The 21212-nt window shown below is 42.6% G+C and overlaps 1 protein-coding gene across 1 annotated transcript in view; it reads left to right on the top strand.

Moving 5' to 3' along the window:
• adcy8 (adenylate cyclase 8 (brain)) overlaps window positions 1–21212 on the top strand; it is a gene marked incomplete at both ends in the record, with an annotated part of 127005 nt that overhangs the window by 78537 nt on the left and 27256 nt on the right. The window contains 2 exons of the mRNA XM_080439980.1: window positions 740–912; window positions 3150–3228. Of these exons, the coding sequence (XP_080296106.1) occupies window positions 740–912; window positions 3150–3228 (252 nt within the window). The remainder of the gene's footprint in view (window positions 1–739; window positions 913–3149; window positions 3229–21212) is intronic.

Genomic DNA, 21212 nt, shown 5'->3' on the forward strand with positions numbered 1-21212 from the left:
GATGGAGTCTGAAGAGGTGATTGTTAGGGGGTGAGGTGGAGACTGAAGAGGTGAGTGCTAGGGGGTGATGTGGAGTCTGAAGAGGTGATTGCTAGGGGGTGAGGTGGAGACTGAAGAGGTGAGTGCTAGGGGGTGATGTGGAGTCTGAAGAGGTGATTGCTAGGGGGTGAGGTGGAGACTGAAGAGGTGAGTGCTAGGGGTGATGTGGAGTCTGAAGAGGTGAGTGCTAGGGGGTGAGGTGGAGTGTGAAGAGGTGAGTGCTAGGGGGTGAGGTGGAGTGTGAAGAGGTGAGTGCTAGGGGTGAGGTGGAGACTGAAGAGGTGAGTGCTAGGGGTGATGTGGAGACTGAAGAGGTGAGTGCTAGGGGGTGAGGTGGAGTGTGAAGAGGTGAGTGCTAGGGGGTGAGATGGAGACTGAAGAGGTGAGTGCTAGGGGGTGAGATGGAGACTGAAGAGGTGAGTGCTAGGGGGTGATGTGGAGTCCGAAGAGATGAGTCTTCATATTGCAGCAGAAAAAGTGAGCTTGCAGTTCTGACTACAATTTATCACTGTGGTTTAACCCACGTACTGTCACTGTTGTGTGTCTCTTTCAGTACTTTGTCTTCACGGGTGTCCTGGCCATGGTGACGTCTCTCTCTCTCTCTCTCTCTCTCTCTCTCTCTATGACTATTTCCTCTTCACGGGTGTCCTGGCCATGGTGACGTGTCTCTCTCTCTCTCCTGTCTCTCTCTCTCTATCAGTATTTCGTCTTCACGGGTGTCCTGGCCATGGTGACGTGTGCAGTGTTCTTGAGGTTGAACTCTGTGATGAAGCTGGCTATTCTGCTGGTGATGATCGCCATCTACTCCCTGCTGACCGAGGCCTTTTACACATCTCTGTTCCTACGATACGACACCGTACACCACAATACAGAGTGAGTACACACGCACACACTCACTCACTCACACACTGTGCCTTTTGCACGCTCTTAACCACTTTCAACCTGGTTTGGGTATAGCATGTGAATACATGTGAACATTTCCTAAAGAATACTTTAAAAAAACATTTCAAGTGTTCCTAAAATAGCTAAAATAGCAGATCAACAAGCTCACGCAGTATATAGGGCGTATGCTCTGACTGTCAATGTCTCATGATTTGAATTCCCTGGATGTTGAAATGTGCAAATAAACTGGCTTTGCCATCCCCATCTCTCTCTGTCTCTGTCTCTGTCTCTGTCTCTGTCTCTCTCTCTCTCTCTCTCTCTCTCTCTCTCTCTCTCTCTCTCTCTCTCTCTCTCTCTCTCTCTCTCTCTCTCTCCGTGTTGACCTTTTGCTTGTTGGTTGACAATGTGAGCCACCAGGAAGTCATTGTCTGGCCTAATGGAGGCATTCTCTCTGATAGCATGGTGACCTTTCAGTTTGTCCGTGTACATGCACACACATGCACACGCACGTGCACACACACACACACACACACACACACACACACACACACACACACACACACACACACACACACACACACACACACACACACACACACACACACACACCGCTTCCCTTGGAGCTCTGGTTGTCATTTAAGCTCCATGTGGTTTGCATATCAGATTTCATTCTTTGTATTCATTCCTTGAAACCCTCGGGACTGGAAGCAAAAGGCCACAATGTGTAGCAACATACAGAACATTATAGGAACAACAGACACAGCATAAGGTTTTGACACTCTGATACAGAACATAGAATGGGGGGAAAGTGTAGGTTGGGTGATGACTGATTTAAAGAGGCATTTAACTTTAAAAAACCTGCCCACCAATCATATCATCGATGGGAATTCCAAGCTAATATAAACTACAGAAGTTAGCCTATCAGTGACATAATAGGCAGGCAGGTTTCTGAACGGCCCACAGACCCACAGAGTGGGTAGACATAAATAGATTTTAATGTTTGTTGTTAAGTCTTTAAATGGGTTGAAACCAATGTAAATATCAGATTTTCTACCTCCCAATAACCCTACAAGGGTCTTGAGGCTTACTGACCAGTCATTTCTTCTGGTCCCACAAAACAAGGCTGAAGACCAGGGGAGACGGATCATTTTCCGCAGTAGCACCCAAACTGTGGAACGATCTTCCACCCACATGTTGGAGCGTCTCAAACCTTTGCCTGTGTTTAAATCACGTTTGAAAACTCACTTGTACTCCTTGGCTTTATAGACCCTCCAGAAAAATGCGATTATGCGATTTACTGCATAATCAGCAAAATGGCGCATAATTATGCGGGGGTAACGTTTTTATATGCCATTTTAAACATGCGCATCTCATCGCATAATATGCGCATCTCATCGCATAATATGCGCTTCGCATCGCATATTTCTTCATATTTCGCAACTTTTCACATATTTCGCATTTTCCGCAACTTTTCGCATATCGCATATTTCGCATATTGCCGCATATTTCACAACTTTCCGCATATTTCGCAACTTCCTGCAATTTCACCGCATAAAATTGCAAAAGAAACGGTATATTTCATCGCAAAATCAAGGATTTTAGCCCGCATAATCACAAGTTTTAGCCCGCATAATCAAGGATTTTTGCCCGCGTTTTTCTGGAGGGTCTAGCTTTAGATGATTCAGACTGAGAGTTGCTGTTTCCTTTGGGCAATTTGTCTATGTGTTGCACCCTCTGGGCCATATTTTTGCCGGTGCCTTACCCATCATCCCTAAACTTCTTTGCTATTTTTTACTATTTTTTAAAAACATTTCAAATAGTTCAACTAGCCGATCTACAAATGCACGTTGTGGCAAAGAAGTTTAGGGATAATGGGTAAGGCACCGGCGAAAATAGGGCCCCCTATGTGTTTTCCCCCTGTTTATTGTTTGTTGTTTTACTCGTAGTATTTTATATTCGTTTACTGAGTGTACAGCACTTTGATTCAACGCTGTTGTTTTAAATGTGCTCTATAAATAAAGTGGATTGGATTTGATTGGACAAAAATGGTACCATCTAATAATGAAGATAAGATTGAATGTGCTCCTTTAAGACAACTCATGCTACCACCTTACACCAAACCATCGAGATTTCACGGTTGTTTATGCTTGTCTGTATATTACATCAACAGAAAGTGTCCACAGAGACAGAGATCATCATCTAATATAAATCCAATCGTGTTCCATCAGAAACTTCCTGGGAACTAAAGAAACGTCACTGCTCCTGATGGCTATGTTCCTGTTGGCCGTCTTCTACCACGGACAGCAGGTAAGATGTTACTACACCTACAGTATACAGTATAATCTATACATGACGCCTGGTCTAACATGCAACTGAATCCACAATCACATTCTTAACATTTGCGGTCAAGAGAAAATCGAATCGAGATAAACAGGACGGGATATAAGGAGAGTGATTTAGGGAGTGCCATGCCTTTGGTTGTCGTGTAGGCCAACATTAGTGTTTTGTGCTCAGTGCAGGGCAGTAACCACAAGCCAGTGAAGGGAAAGCAAAAGGGGGAGATGTGAAAAATGGTGGGAGTGTTGAAGACCAGGTGTGCTGCTGCATCATTTGGTGGGGCTTCAGTGAGCATGCCGGGAGGGAGGCCAATAAAGAGGGAGTTACAACTGAAGCTTTGAGATGACTGAGGCCTGGATAATAATAATAATAATAATAATAATAATAATAATAATAATAATAATAATAAGGGTAATAATAATAATAATAATAAACTTTATCTGTATAGCACCTTTCATGACATGAAATGCAGCTTTAAGTGCTTTCCAGGCCAAGAATAAAGCACAAGTGCTTTACAGAAAAAGTACAAATATTTTAACAATAAAGCAAAAAAAGAAAAGCATAAAACAACATTAAAATAATAGAAAAAAGGGCAGTGAATCAGGCAATACAGTGAGGACATGAATAACAACACAGAGATTTAAAAATCAACTAAAAGCAAGAGTGAAGAAATTGTCTTGAGCTGCGCTTTAAAGCTATCCACAGAGGCTGCCTGTCTTAGGTATATTGGGAGTTTATTCCACGCCGTCGATCGGCCCGTAGAAGCAGAATGCTGCTTCACCGTGTTCTTTATATGTCATTGTAGGCACTGCAAACAGGTCAGCACTCGTTTCGAACATATCTAGGCAGGCAGTCATAGAGGTCGGAAGGTGCCAGACCATTGAGAACTTTATAAACAAGTAAAGTCATTTTAAAAGCCAATATAGTGACGATAAAACTGGAGTAATATGTTCTCTCATCTTAGTTTTAGTTAAAGCTAAGGAACTGGACAGACTCCTGGGTGAGGCAGGGATTGATCCTCGAGATGTTGTCAATTGTAAACCTACAGGAGTGAGCGATGTGTGTCTTGAGGGACAGCTGACTGTCCAGGACAAGAGCCTGGCTCTTGGCAGCATTGAGTTATTGTTAACGTTATCATTATTGGTGTGAACAGCACCCCCCCCCCCCCCCACACACTGATTTAAATGTGTAGGGGGACTTCTCAAACACATCACCACGAAACTGTGACTTTGAATTATTCAGCTGGCTCATCTGCAGTTAACACGAAACTAATCGATGCAAGTGTGATTAAAAAGACATCAAACACATATATAAGAAAATAAATGTCCTCCGCTGCATTTCTCCTGCTTTCTTTCTTTCGTCTACAAATCTTTCAATTATTCTAATCCGTCTCTCTCTCTCTCTCTCTCTCTCTCTCTCTCTCTCTGTCTCTCATAACATTTATTGTACTCAGAGTCAGAGAACCTCGGGGGAGTCTGATGTGTAATTGAAGGTCTTTTCTTTCCCTGTGTGAAAAGTCCAGCCACGTTCTGCAGTCAGTTGGTGACATATCGATTTTCCCATCGCTCAGCTTTTCACTTCTTGTCTGACACCGAGCAAACTTTCAAACTAAACATAGAAAAGCAATTATTCCAGGTCTGTTTTGTTCCAGCGTGAGCTCCATTAACCATGACTCGTCAGCTTAATTTGAACCATGACTCGAAATCTTGTCATGACTCGACATCGCATCGTGAACCATGACTCGACATTGCATCGTGAACCATGACTCGACATTGCATCGTGAACCATGACTCAACATCTTATCATGACTTGACATCTTATCACAAACCATGACTCGACATCTTATCATGACACAACATCTTATCACAAACCATGACACGACACCTTATCTTATTGTGAACCATGACTCGACACCTTATCGTGAACCATGACTCGACACCTTATCGTGAACCATGACTCGACATCTTATCGTGAACCATGATGCGACATCTCATCTCGAACCATGACTCAACATCACATTGTGAACCATGACTCGACATGTTATCATGACTCGACATCTTATTGTGAACCATGACTCGACATCTTATCGTGAACCATGACTCGACATCTTATCGTGAACCATGACTCGACATCTTATCGTGAACCATGACTCGTCATCTTATTGTTAACCATGACGCGACATCTTATCGTGAACCATGACTCGACAATATTAACACATATTTTACTGTATGTCTCTCTGGCAAAATTAAAATTAAAATATGCTTTATTGACATGACAATCCCATAAAAAAAGATCAGAGCTAGATGTGTTTTTCTACAAATTCTAATATAGGAGTGGACGGAAGTGACGTTTCTTGGGATGACATCACATCCGTCCATTCCTTCTATCAGAGTCGAGGGATCATTCCTAAATTGCGTTAGAGCGCCCTCTTGTGGGATTTAAAAAAACATCTGAAAGGACGTAGATCTACATCCTTGACAGGCAATGTGTTAATGACATACCGCATGACACATAATAATGATAATAATAATAATGATACATATTATATATAACCACGACTCAACATCTTATCAAGACTCGACATCTCATCACAAACCATGACTCGACATCTTATCATGACGCAACATCTCATCTCGAACCATGACTCAACATCACATTGTGAACCATGACTCAACATCACATTGTGAACCATGACTCGACATCTTATTGTGAACCATGACTCGACATCTTATCGTGAACCATGACTTGACACCTTATCGTGAACCATGACTCGACACCTTATCGTGAACCATGACGCGACATCTCATCTCGAACCATGACTCAACATCACATTGTGAACCATGACTCGACATCTTATCATGACTCGACATCTTATCGTGAACCATGACTCAACATCTCATTGTGAACCATGACTCGACATCTTATCGTGAACCATGACTCGACTTCTCATCGTGAACCATGACTTGACATCATACCGTGAACTCGACATCTTACTATGAGCCATGACATCTTAGCCCTGGCCTCCAGTGTCTCACACTGCACAGTAAAATCCACAATGTTTATTTAACTGAATGAACAAATACATGTAGGGTCCATTTGGTTACAAAATGGAGAATATTAACACAGATTTTACTGTATGTCTCTCTGGCAAAATTTAAATTTAAATATGCTTTATTGACATGACAATCATGTCTAGGGCTAAAAAAAAAAAGCACTAGAGGGCGCGATCCCCCTGGGTCACAGCGTTATTTTTTGTTTTGGATTTCCCATAGGAAATCCAGAAATAAACAAATCACCCTGGTGATTTTACTCATATGGATATGAAGCATCAACTGATGGTAAAATAAAAAGTGATTCATTCCAAATTATTCTTCAAGACGTTATCAAATGTAACTCAATATCATTCATAAACGACACAGAGTCACATACCTGACCAAATTGCCGGGGTGGTTTGTTCTTATATGATGCGATCTGAGATTCCCCTATGGGAAATCCAATGCAACAAATTACGCTGTGACCCAGGGGTAGTGGGAGTGACTTCAGGACGTCTGTACCCTATATATAACATATAATATATCATAGTCTCTCTGTCTCTGTCTCGTTCATTCTCTCTCTCTCTCTCTCTCTCTCTCTCTCTCTCTCTCTCTCTCTCTCTCTCTCTCTCTCTCTCTCTCTCTCTCTCTCCTCTCTCTCTCTCTCCCTCTCTCTCTCTAACCTTTACCAGTTCAGCACATGGTGTGATGTGTGCTCTCGCTGGATTTGATGGGGAAATTGGTTTGTTGCTGAGGGATTGTGGGACGTTGAGTCCAGGTCACGACCGCACATCAAAGACATCATTCTGTTCTATTATTAGAAGAGGGTTGAATTGTAATACAGAAAGTGATTAAATAGCCACCCCGCGTGTGAAGCAATCCTCTAGGACAGTTGGTTCTCTCGACGTTTTCATGTCAAGAACCCCCAGGTTGATATGCCTCTTAGGCCACGGACCCCCATTTCAAACCACTTTCTATCTCTAGGACCCCCAGTATACACTGTAAACTCCTAACTGTAAGAGTGTACAAATGGAACCAAATGGACCTCATAGGTCCATTTGGTTCCACTCGTGCATACGTATATGCACGATGTGTATGCTGTAGGGTTGAACCTGTTAAACAAATTTGAATGCTATATTAAAGGTAGGGTACGTGATTTTCTTTGGTTAAAGTAAGCGTTAAATAGCTCTATATTTTGATAGTACTCATTGCTATAGAGTGTCTGATCAGTAACAGGAGTCTCCATGTCTCTCCAGCTCTTTATAAAACAGAAAATGCATTTTCGTTTCAGTTTCATTTCCAATTTTATTAAGGATAGAGAACTCAGTCAGGATACAGATTAAAGGATCTACACCATGAATTAAAAAAAAATATTTGATATTTAATATCATATGGTGTATGTCCCTCAAACCTTTTTCAAAAGGTTTGAGCCTAAATCATCACTCAGATATACTCATCCCAAGTCAATTGTCTCTGGCTTATACAGCACTTTCAGCTGCAATACCAAAACGTCCTCTTGGGCAGGGGGGGGCTACTGAGCAATTCTGTCTGGCCAGCATCAATGCAATGGCAATGCAAGTGATGTCACTTGCATTGCCATTCTGAAATGGCCTGTTCAGACACGCCCATTCTGAAAATCTCTGAAATGAGAATGAATGACTGAATGTTAAAAAAAAATTGTTTTGGGGTACAAGAGACACTGGGGAGCCCAAAAAATACAAAAAACCCAAAAAATTAATAAATTCATGGTGTAGACCCTTTAAACAAGTGAAATTGGAAGTGATGACACTAAGAAATGAGCGGACAAAATGGGAACTGGAACACTATAAAAATTAAGCTGATAAATGCCTACTCTCTTCTGATCGGCTGAAATATTGTCACCTACCAAAAAAAATAAAATCTGTTTATTAAAGAGCTGGAGAGATGGGGAGGCCCCTGTTACTGAACAAACACTCTATATCAATGATTACTATCACAATATAGTGCTTTAACCTTTTAACAAAATACTTTTTGTTTTACCTAAAAAATATCACTTACCCTACCTTTAACTAATGTTGCTGGGGACCCCCTGGAACAGGCATTTTTTACTATTTTATATATTTTATATAAATTCATATACAATATCTTAAAGCAACTTAAAAACTGTCTGGGGCGCTCACAAAAGCCAGCATAGACGTTAAAATGTCCCCTAACATGTTTGAAGTGAAATATCCCTTTAACTCTTGAGAGTTAAAGGGACCCGTAAGGCTCTCGCAAGGGTCCATTTGGTTCCATTTGCACACTCTCAGAGTTAAATAAGCGCTGCAGATTTGACAGTGTAGATTGAGGTTCTAGAGATACAAATGTTATTCAATTGGTGGCCCGTGGCCTGATCCATATCAAACTAGGGGTCCTTGAAATGAAAAAGGTTGAGAATCATTGTGATAAAATGTGTGATTTATAATGGATAAAGGAATATGATCAAAGACGCTGTGTCCTTCATAATGACAAATTCATGTTTGGGGGCATAAAGATAAGACTGTGAGATCACGATAAAAAATATATTAATTTCAATTACTTATATTAAGTACAATTTTGAGGAACATATACTTTACTTGAGGGTGTCCATCTTTCAATGCTTTATACTTACTCTCAGGGGGGTGGGGGGGAATAATTTGACAAATGTTGTGAAATGGGACATTCTGTAGAATGGATACTTTGTACTTTGGTTACTTTAAGTATGTTTCAATGCCAGTACTCAAGTAAAATGTTGAATATATGGACTAAATGAATACCCTCACCCCTGAGAGAAAAAAGGGGTTTTAAGTTTAGTATCATTTAGTGAGTAGAGATAGAACTTGAGTATCGTTTTCTGTTTTTCTCATTAAGAAAGGTTGGTGTTGGGATAATGAGTTGGTGAGCAGTGAACCTAGCGGTTCCCTAACGGGCCCAGAGTCATTAGCAAGAAGCTCAATTAATAAACATTAACAAACATAAGCCCCGTGATTCACAACTCTTATTTACTAGACTGTAGCGGCGCTGCTGATACATTTTAAGTTTAGACTTTTTTTTTTTTCTTCAACTTTTATTAGAGTGTCCGCCCTGAGATTCGGAGGTCGGGGTTCGATTCCCCGACGGGGTCATACCAAAGACTATACAAATGCCTCCCTGCTTGGCACTCAGCATCCAGGGGTTGGATTGGGGGCAAGTCTTGTGTCATGTCCACTTGTACACCATGGCTGGGGGATGTACCACATCAAGCCGCCTCACGCTACAGACACAGGAGATAGGCTCTGCAAGGCTTACTTACTATGAGGCCGATTAAAAAAAAACATTCTAAATCCTAACAGTTTTTAGACAAAAATAAAAAATATATTTGTTCACGATCTACAAGCTCATAGCGCGGCACTCACTGTCTATACACTTACAGAAATGTATTTAAAGAAGATCAACATTTCTTATGCACCACATCATTCAATCGAGAACGTGCTGTTAAAAATGCGGAATTACAGCCAAACTGTTGCCAAAACTATGAAGCAGGGAAGGCAGATTAGGTCATGTTTCCTCAGCTGACCTGCTCTGTGACAGCGTGATGATTATGTTGTTAAAAACAACTTTTATAATGACATAAAACCTGTGAACCCACCAAGCCGTATATGCCACAGGCCACGATGGAGGAAACGATTTGCATATTTTCATCTTATCAGCCCATTCTGGGAGCTGAATGAAAGTCATGCTCATTATCTGGAAGAACAAACGGTTCAGAAAGAGAAACAACATTCGCTTTCTTCTTGCTGGTATGTTTTTTTTTAGGAGAGTTATGAATAGACGTTGTGGTTTAATAACTCCAGTGAAATATTCTGTTGGCCGTTCAGAAAGTCAGGCTGTTACTGGGAGATAACAGAGCCCCCAGGACGATAACTTTTTCCTCTTTATTGCTACTTTTGAGAACTTTATGGCTCACAAGAATAAACAGAAATATCACACTGCGTGTGTGTGTGGGTCCTGGGCGATAACGAAACCCAATCAATCAGCGCTGTTGTATTCTAGCTGATAAACACACATGGGCAGGTTCTTGGTCTAAACCCAGTGGTGGACAGTAACAAAGTACCATACTTAAAATTCATGACTTTTTATTTTGTATTCTTAAGGAACATTTCATTGATATTAAAAATACAATTTACTTTGTATATGTTTTGCTTTTGACCCCCTTTAGTTGCTATGCCAATTGATTCCTCCCCTCACACATTTCTGTGCGTTGTCACTGCTGTAGTATCCTAATGACTCACCTGCCAGTGAGGAGCCCCCACCGGGAGGACGTAGAGCCTTTTGTCCTACTCCTCCCGCCCAACAGTCCCAGCTGACAGGCACCGCTGCAGCACGTGCAGTGACAAATATCACCCTCCCCGCCCCGGCTTCTCTCCCCTGAACACGGGCCAATTGTGTTCGTACTGACGCTCGACAAAGCCGGATGCACCACGGTGAATTCGAACCCACAACCTCCGCGGCGGTGGGCATGCTCTTTACCACTGTGCCACCCGAGCGCCGCTTTGTTTTTGAGGAACCTTTCATTGATATTTAAAACAAAAATGGGACTTTGTAATTTCTACTTCTGAATAAGCGTTTTTAAATGCCAATACTTTAAATGAAGTATGTTTGACAGAGCAACTTTCACTTGTAGTTGAACAGGAGTATTTGTTTTACTTTGACTCAAGTTCTTTGAGTACTTTGCCCACCACTGCCTGCAACCTAATCGGCAGAATAAAACGACACTGTATGTTTCTAGAAACAAACTTTGAATCTTGACGGTTCTGAACCGATGCTGAACCATGTCAACTCAACATGCAGTAAGGGTTTCGTGTAGGGCTAATTTGAAACAGCGTTGCCAGATCTTGCGAGAGAAATAAGCAACCAGGTCTATGAAAACAAGCCCAAAAGAAGCGACTAGGAGCAAAACAAACAATGGAGCACTTTAGACCTATATGCATCGGCTATTTGACCCCCAGGGGATGCTGAGGTTCAAGTGGTTAATTTGATGTATTTTAAAAATTAGGGTTAGGGTTTAGGATTAAAGGGATAATTCAACAAAAAAAATCTTCGCGACATTTTAGTTTAAAGAGCTGGAGAGAGGAGGAGGCCGCAGATACTGAACAAACACTCCATAGCAGAATATAGAGAAATTTAACACTTATGTTGAACAAAGGAAAATCACTTACCCTACCTTTAAGGTCTCCGTCTTGGTCTGATGGTTCGGGAGGATAATTATCATAGGTGATAACCTCTGTTCTCCTGGCGTTTAGCCCAGGTCCAACCTTGGCACACACTCTGTCTCCACTCCGGCCAGGAGCACCTGTGCCTGCTCCACATGGTCAGATAGCAGGCAGATGTCATCTACGTAGTCCAGGTCCGTTCGGGCACTCGTTGGGGGGGGACCCCCCCCAGGGGTTCTTGACCGGGTTCCAGAGGGTCCCCAGCCAAATCGGCTATTAGCATCAAAATCTGTTTAACCACTTTAACCCTATTTTATACTTGGGCTATTCGGAAATAGCAAATCTACAAGCTAAACAATGCAACCTGTTGTGAGCTTGTAAATCTGACTATTTTCATTCATTGTTATTTTATTTTTTGTTGAAGCATTTTGAATAATTTTGAAAAAATAAATAAATTTAACACAAATGTTGGGGGCCCCTTGAACAAAATCTTTTCAGATAGGGTTCCGCAGCCAAATACACATGGATTAAAGTTCTCCGTCGTGGCGACGGATTTCCGTCGTGGGGATTTTCTAGGGGTCATTTATGAGATCTGTGCAGATCTGCAAAAAAAAAAAAAAGTGGGTGGGGGGGTATGTGTATATGCCCGCGGTGTCAATGACATGACCAAAGTCGTCAAAATGTAGCCTACTTGCTATTCAAAATGATCTCCAAATTACAAAGCATCCACCATCCCACCAATTAAAAAATAATCCATCACCAGCGATAAATATCAGCTGCTCAGAGTGCTGCGCTGGTGCTGCGTCACAACCCCTGTAACCCGACACCGTGTTTAGCCCTCAGCTATATACTTAGCTGTGTGGCGGTGTCGTGCGCGGTAAATAGCAGACCTACAAGCTCACAACAGGTCACGAACGGTACGCGTTGTGAGCTTGTAGATCTGCTATTTTTACGGCATGCATTAAGTGCTCCATTCCCAACGCTCACAACGCATCACGAACGGGACACGTTGTGAGCTTGTAGATCTGCTATTTTTACGGCATGCAATGTTTGTTGTGCTCCGTTCCCCCTGTCATTCTGACTTAAAGTAGCACGGATTTACCGCTGAAGTTATGGATTTTACTCTGTATGGATGGTGGCAGTGTCCAAACGATGAAATCACAGGAACAATGGAATACACTGTAGTTTTAAATCGAAAGTGGATTACACCACGTAACAGGTAGGATATAATTATTTGTTGCAGGGAAGGGAGCAGTAATTGACAATAAACGTATGCTTAGCTTACGTTCACTTGTATTAAAATAAGCAGCGGAACATTTGCTATGTTTGCCAATCAGAGAGGATTTATTTGTCACTCACAAAAGTCACCCATACAGGTGTCAATGCAAATACTCTGGGCGGTGTTTCATTTGTGACGGTATCATGATTGGTTTTCAAGGCAGGAGGCGGGGAGGTTTATCCACCATGCATTGCACTGTTGTGTTTATACTCCCACCTGTGGTAGCGCCGTACCGGTCAGTCGAGCATAAATCATGGAGGCGTTGGTTGTGAATGAAGGCTCTGATGTGACTGTCATTGACAGCACAGTAAAAAATAAATGGAGGTGGGCTTGGCTGAACGAAAAATTTGGGACGGGAAAGCCGTTCAGGTCCTGGTGTAAAAAGCTGAGGGAACCGTGAGCATGTTTCTGTAGTGTGTGTAATAAAAAGCTGCTGTACGGCTCCAATGGAAAAAAGGCGCTTTTCCGACATAATAATGAACCGGGTCACAGAGCTGCTGTTAGTGCACTGCAACACACTACAGTGCTACCGGGTGCAACAACAACATTGCGAGGATGCACGTGAATCAATGACCGATCGTGTTTGCAATCTTAAGGTGCGTATCTGCACATTTATTGCAGAACATGATCTTTCATTCACCGTCGCACAGCCCCTTGTTGATTTGATAAAGAGTGTTGCACAGGACAAGAATGCACTGTCCAGATTAAGTGTGTCAAACACACAAGCGTCTTATACACATGGCATTTCCTCTCACATAAAAAAAGAGTTGTCTAGGAAGATGGAGAGAAGATTTTTTTCTTTAAATGCTGATGAGGCCACCAATGAGAACATGGACAGACTGCTTAATGTTCTGGTGCGGTTTTATGATGAGGATTTGGGGAAAGTTGTGACACATCACTTGGCCTCTAGAAAAGCAAATGTTGCAGATGCACTAACCCTCACAAACGAGTTGACTGATATACTGGAGTCCTACAGCCTTAACTGGAATCAAGTCGTCAGTATTCTCCTGGACAACTGTGCTGTGATGAGAGGGAAGAAGGCTGGAGTGGAGACACTAGCAAGAAGAGAGAACCCTGCATTGCTCGACATCAGTGGAGACACAGTTAATGGTCTCCAATGCATCCAAGGCCCTTTTGAGTCCTTTCCAGTCATACATCGAAGAGTTCTGCTCTGATGTCTATTATGACATAGAAAAGTTTCCAAAGCAAAAGGAAGTTTTTGCAGAGTTCCAGTCTTTGCTTCACCTGGAGATCAAGAGCCTAAAACAGCCAATCAGCAGCAGGTAATGTTATTATTCGTCTTTAAATGTTTTGATGAATTGAATACACAGGACCCCAATGGAAACAAGCCTATAGTACAGGGGTTTTCAATGTTTTCAGGCCAAGGACCCCCTAGCTAAGAGAGAAGCAGGGACCCCCTCTATATTGTATACAATTGTGTTTCAGATAAACTATTGCTGCTCTTTTTTCCCTCTACACCTATAACTCTTTGCCAAAAATAGCCGATCTACGAACTCAGCGCGAGGCATTGTGAGCTTGTAGATCTGCTATTTTTGGCTAAAGTTCTCCTCAGAAAAGGGATGCTAGGGTTCAAGTGGTTAATGTAAAAAAATATATATATATCACACAAAGATTTGGCGGACCCCTTTGTATTAACTCTGAGGACCCCCTAGGGGTCCCGGACCCCCTGTTGAAGACCCCTGCTATATTGCTTTCTTGGGTTTTTATCCCTTTAGCATCCTTTTGTATGAAACTGTACCTCTGTGCTTTTTTTTGCAAACTGTTAATAAAGTATTCAATCAATCAATCAGGTTCCTGCAAATGCTGGAGGTCTGCAACAGAACTAAAGAGCTCATAGATGTCTTGATTGTGCACTACTACAGCAGCTTGTCTCCCTCTGACCAGCACAAATACAGGTAAGATATAGCTAACAATATTGATACACTTTTGTAAAACTTTTTTTAAATATTTGATACTTATTTTTTGCAATTGTATCTCCTATTATTTAAAAGGTAACTGCAATTTGTGTGTAGCTTGCACTAAAGCATTTAACCCACTATTTTATTTAAACCTGTAAACTTGATGTGACAATACATGCATTTGAAAGGGCCTGAAATGTATTCCGGTGTTAGTAAAGGCCCGTACACACTGCAGGAGATTGGGTCCGAGATTGCTGTCGCCGACATTTTTTGGCGCTCGCCGACAAAACCTCCCGATCTGACGCAGATCGGCCTTTGATCTGCGAGATAATGCTCGCTCTGTGTGAAAGGTTCCGCGAGACGATGTGGCCGCCATTATCCGCTCTGCGACGGCTTTCCGACCGTTTTCAGATAACTACCATGTTAGATATTCAGCTCTGTCCCAGACAGGAGATCGGACAGTATCATACATTATGAAAGGGTCTGCGAGGAGATCCACGCTACAGCCAATGAGAGCACATTACAGCCACCGTGGCCAGGGGAGCGTCGCTGGATCTGACCACAACAAACAGTCCCGCAATATTACCGTCCAGACCTGTATTAAGTTAACATTATAAAACAAAATGAGAGAGTGAGCGAGCCTGGTGGTGGGCTGTTTATTTTAGAGGAATTGTACAGAGAGAGAGAGAGAGAGAGAGAGAGAGAGAGAGAGAGAGACAGACAGACAGACAGAGAGTGAGAGCAAGAGCGAGCTCTGTGTGTGTGTGTGTGTGTGTGTGTGAGTGTGCAGCATGTGCACGCTGTTATGAACAGCGTTGCCAGATGTTGCGAGAGAAATAAGCAACCAGGTCTATGAAAACAAGCCCAAGAAAAGGCCACTTGAGCACTTTAAACCTATTTACAAATACATTGGATATTTGAAAATAGCCGATCTACAAGCTCACAACGCGTCGCAGCTATTTTCAAATAAAAATCTTGAGAAAATTGTGGAATATTTTCCAAATCCACACAAATCTTGTATGGGGGTCAGTGATGGCACAACATATTTACAGAAGGGGGGTCTGCGGACAAATACATATTATGTGTTGTTTAAACCACTGGTTTAAACAACATTAGGAAACAAGGCCAAATAAGCAACTACACAAATAAGCCCAAAAAATGCACCCCGCAACAACCAATATTTACAAGCAACTCTACAGAAAAACAAGCCCAAAGTCGCTTATAATAAGCGGACATGGCAACGCTGTCACTGACGGCTTCTGCGCACTTGACTGCGAGAGAGGGAGAGAGAGGGAGAGAGAGAGAGAGAGAGAGAAAGAGCGAGAGAGGGGGGAGAGGGAGAGAGGCATATCACGGGATACGTCGATTAAAATGAATTGGAATAAACTCAAATGTATGTATTGGGTCTGACTCTGGAGATAGCATCCTAGTGAACTATCCTACAGTGTGTCAGCCCTTGTCGGGGATCAATCCTGTTGTGAAGACCACAACGATATTATGACAGCCGATTTCAAGAAATAAACTCCTGCAGTGTGTAATGCTTAACGATCAGATAACCCCCCGAGCACTTTAAGGTCCTGCAATGTGTACCTGCCTTTACTCTTGCTGATTACACCAGTCATGTTGAAACTGAGTGGTGGAGCTATGATGATAGTTTTATAATTTCACAAAACTTCTGGGCCAAAAAGAATAATGACAAGGTAATTTGGCATGCCCTTAGAGGTGCAACAAAGCTAACAGGAGTGTGAGAGAGTTGTCAATACCAACTTCTTGCATTCCCATACAGCCCTGAGAAGAGGTGTAATCAGACAGAATTGAAAAAGCCTGTAAGGGCCTATGAGGTTGTACTTCTAAATGGAGGGAGGGAGTCGGAGAGAGATTGTCTTAATGCTATGCATACATGTTTTTTGTGCTTGTAGACGGCTCTTTAACCAGGTTCTTGAAAACCATGAAGTGACATCGGATGAAAAGGCCAGAATAACTGTTCTGCAACAACAGCAGTCAAAATCTGCGAGAGTGGGCAATGATGTCAACAAGAAAAGGAAGGAACGCATCTGTCTGCTGTTCTCAGAGTTCGACAAGCTTACAGCTTTAGTTGATCTTTACAGAGGTACATGCTGTATGTTTGACTACTTTTAAGTAAAGAATAAACAGAGTAAACCTGTTTATCTTATAAATGTAATATTTATGTGTTAACAAGAAGTTTGAAGACATTCAATCTATGCACAACCTCTTTGAATGTGGTAATTTTAATGCCTAAAAAAAATGGACTAAAGTGATTTCTCAGCACCTTTATATTCAGAGGCCATCTCTGACAGGGGCAGGCCTCAATTTTCTGTTGTAAAGATTAAGAATGGTTAGAGTGCTTTTTATCACTACACACTTTAAAGGACCATACCAGCCTTTTTGACATATGGGTGTTTGTCAGTCCCACTTTGATATCATTTAATGATCAACTTAGCACTTTGATATAATTTCATTATCACATAAACAAATCACAGCAGCATTGATGACAATCCATTTGAGAATAGAGGGTTTTGCTTAACAAACGTTAACACAATGTGGCACTTGTTTTATGGCTTTCCACCCCTGTAATGAATTTTACATTTTTGAGCTGCACTGGCAAATTAATGATTCAATATACTATCACTTACAGAATTAAAATGTTAATGAGAAGATTGTTATGGTGCTTATGTTAAGTTACTCTGAAAGTTGCTAAGGAGGAAATATTAATGAATGAAAAGTTCATTTAATTTAGGCTTTTTAAAAACTGCTAATGTTTGTCTAATCCATTTTTGTGTGCCTTTTCAGGTGTACTTCCATGTTTCCAGGGGTTTCTGAAGAAGCTGCAACATGAAAAGCCCCTGGTACATATGCTGCATGCAGAGATGGTGGTGCTAGTCAGAGAAGTCCTCTCCAAGTTTATGAAGCCTGAAGCCATCCCACTGAGTGCCAATGACTTCTTGCAGTTAGATGTTGGGAAAAGAGACCTGCAGTTCCCTGACAAAGGGCTGTTTGTAGGGAGATATAGCTTCTCTGTCATGACCAAGGCTCGAATGGAGAAGAAGCCCTGGATAAAGAACGTTTATACTGCTCTTAGGGAAGGCTACATCAAGGCAGCAACATATCTCCTCAAGAACCTACCCCTCAATAACAAAGTCATCTCCTCTTTGTCTGTGCTGACACCATCATTGATGTGCCATGAATCAGTCCAAGGTGCCTTCATCACCTTGGCCAAGGCCTTGCCAAATGTGGTTAAATCTGAGGAGCTGGGCCAGCTAGATGAAGAGGTACGGGCTTACCAGATTGATGAAGACCTTGGAGCTCGGGCCAAAAGCTTTGTGGAGGATGCTGATCGAATTGATGTTGATTGGTGGAGTGGGATCTTTTCCATGAAGACATCAGAGGGAGAGATCAAATTCCCCATCATAGGGAAGCTGGTAAAAGCTCTTATCAGCGTGTTCACTGGCCCACTTGTTGAGGGATCCTTTAACATCATGGGTGACATTGTTGAGCAAGATAGGGTACGGATGAACATTGAGACATATGAGGGTTTAGCCATCATTAAGTCAAACATGAAGGCAATGGGGAAAACCGCCCCCAAAATGGAGATTGGCCCTGCACTACGGAGATCTTGTCTGTCCTCCTATGAGAGATATCAGAAACACCTGCTTGAGAAGGAGATGAAGAAAACTCAAAAAGAAAAGAGGCTGAAGGAAGCAGTGAGGGTTCTCTCATCAGTAAGAGTGAGTAAAGTAACACAACAAGCCAAAAAAAGCTCCATCTCCTCTTCTGCATCAAAATCCGCCTCCTCTACTCTTACAGTGAAAAGCACAGCTCCTGCAGCCAGATTCTCCTCTACTCCTGCACTTTCAAGCACAGCTCCTGCAGCCAGACCCTCCTCCTCTACTCCTGCAGTAAGAAGCACAGCTCCTGCAGCCAGACCCTCCTCCTCTACTCCTGCAGTAAGAAACACAGCTCCTGGAGCCAGACCCTCCTCCTCTACTCCTGCAGTAAGAAGCACAGCTCCTGCAGCCAGACCCTCCTCCTCTACTCCTGCAGTAAGAAGCACAGCTCCTGCAGCCAGAACCTCCTCCTCTACTCCTGCACTTTCACTATCACTCTCGTCATACCAGTAACCTGAAAGCTGATTGTATGACATTCTGTATAGTAGTGTGTATATCTGCCTGCCTCTTATATTTCATCATGATTTGTGTGCATGGGGTTCTCATCTTAAACAAGCGTAATGCTTAATGAGGGTTTCCAGTTTAGTAGACCTTGTATTGTGAATTTGTACTTCCATGTACTGTTATGTACTGTCATGTACTATTCTACATCAATCAATCAATCAATCAAACACAGCTCCTGGAGCCAGAGCCTCCTCCTCTACTCCTGCACTTTCAAACACAGCTCCTGCAGCCAGAGCCTCCTCCTCCTCTACTCCTGCAGTAAGAAGCACAGCTCCTGCAGCCAGAACCTCCTCCTCTACACCTACACTTTCAAGCACAGCTCCTGCAGCCAGAGCCTCCTCATCCTCTACTCCTGCAGTTAGAAGCACAGCTCCTGCAGCCAGAACCACCTCCTCTACTCCTGCACTTTCAAGCACAGCTCCTGCAGCCAGAACCGCCTCCTCTACTCCTGTACTTAAAAGTTCAGCTCCTGAAGCAGAAGTCTCCTCTACTCCTGCAGTTAAAAGCAATGCCAGCCCTCTCACAGACAGAGAGGAAAAAAACCTGAAAAGGATGTCTGGTGTAGCCAAGCTTCAGGCTTTTGCTTTTGTTGCAAAAAAACAGAAAAAATGAATAGCATTTGTGCTTTGTTTTTTTTCAGTGAATTTGAATAAAGCTGCTTGTTAATTAATGCTTGATTTTGTTCTTTTTTTTAATACATTATTAATACAAGTAAAGGTGATAATAGGGGAACCCTAAAACAGAGTAAGAAAGGTTAAACATTCTCCACTAAAAAGGTATTAACATGTTAGTAATTTGAGCTGCCAAACCAATGGGTCTTAACTGTCTCTCTTGTAATTGACTGTAATTGAGGTTATTCCCTGTCTTATTCTAGGACAGGGGTAAACCGATGCAAGGTTGGGGGGTTTCCCCTTTCACAACGTCCCGTCCCCACCCCCCCCCCCCCCCCGGTCTGACAATGATTTTCAGGCTCGCCCCCCCCCCACCCCCCCCCCCCCATCCTTTTCAGTCTTGGGATTTTGTCTGGCTTTAATCCCTGAATACATCCTTAGAATGAAAATGTTTGAGCACCATCGCATTAGGGGTAATCAGGGAGATTTGATTGATTGATTGATTGATTGATTGATTGAATACTTTATTAGTCAAAAATGTAAACAGCACTGAGGTACAGTAAAACACTCGGGCTAAAAGGATAAAACAAAAACAAATCCTGGGGACTTTTTCATTTTCCCCCCCTTTTTTCCCCCCTCAACCATTGTGGTCCAATGTATTCAATTCATCAACAGAGCAAAGGATATTAACATAATAATACATGTCATCAACAAATACAAATAGCCATATTTACTGAGTTTTCTGACAGTCTTAGTAATAATGAGGCAGAGTTCTTGCTCCAATCCACTGATAGTCCAGGACTGTAATGAAGAGAAAGGCCTTATAATCGCAACATTTAATTCAAGCTGTAACCATATATCTTTGTACAGTAAGCCAGGCAGGTCACGTTCCTGTGTAATTAATTATGCAATTATTGAATTGACACACAGTAGGAAAGCTGAGAGCACGGCACAGGAATGACTAATGGATCTGAACCCAGGTCAAGCAGGGACACAGATTAGACTATTAACCCTTACTCTGTGTGTGTGTGTGTGTGTGTGTGTGTGTGTGTGTGTGTGTGTGCGTGTGCGTGTGCGTGTGTGTGTGTGTGTGTGTGCACGTGTGCGCGTGCATGCGCTGTTACTATACTTGTATGGGAGCCAAATGTCCCCACAGTTATAGTAGACTGTGAGAAACAGACATTGTAAGGAGCATTTTCCTGACATATTTAAACATAAATTGCTGTTTTATGGTTTATTGTCTCCGCCAAGGCTGAGACTATGTTTTGCACCCTGTCCGTCCGTCCGTGTGTCCGTCTGTCTGTGAACAGCTAATCTCCGGCACCGTTGGCCCGGTCGCTGCAAAACTGTGCACACACACTCCCTGGATGCCAAACCCGAACATCTTTTTTTTATTTATAAATTTTTATCCCACGATTTTGTAACCCCATTTTTTACACCCATTGCCAATTGTCTATGTAATCCTGGGCACTACCTTCCCTCTGCCGACCAAGGGAGGCCAGGGCCGAGCTCATGCCTCCTTCAATGCATGAGAGCCAACTGACCTTCTTATCACCTGACAGGGGAGAGTTTCCCTGGCTGGACGTAGCGCGTGGAAGGAACACGTTATTCCAACCAGTTCCTTTCCCCTCCATCAGGCGCCCCGGCTGGCAGTATAGTGACCAGGATTACTGCATGTTTTTGTGAGGGTATCTACCCGAGGAGACACGGGAGAACATGCAAACTCCACACAGA

The sequence above is a fragment of the Gymnoscopelus braueri genome, assembly GCF_963280865.1.
Source record: "Gymnoscopelus braueri genome assembly, chromosome: 10".
Lineage (NCBI taxonomy): Eukaryota > Metazoa > Chordata > Actinopteri > Myctophiformes > Myctophidae > Gymnoscopelus > Gymnoscopelus braueri.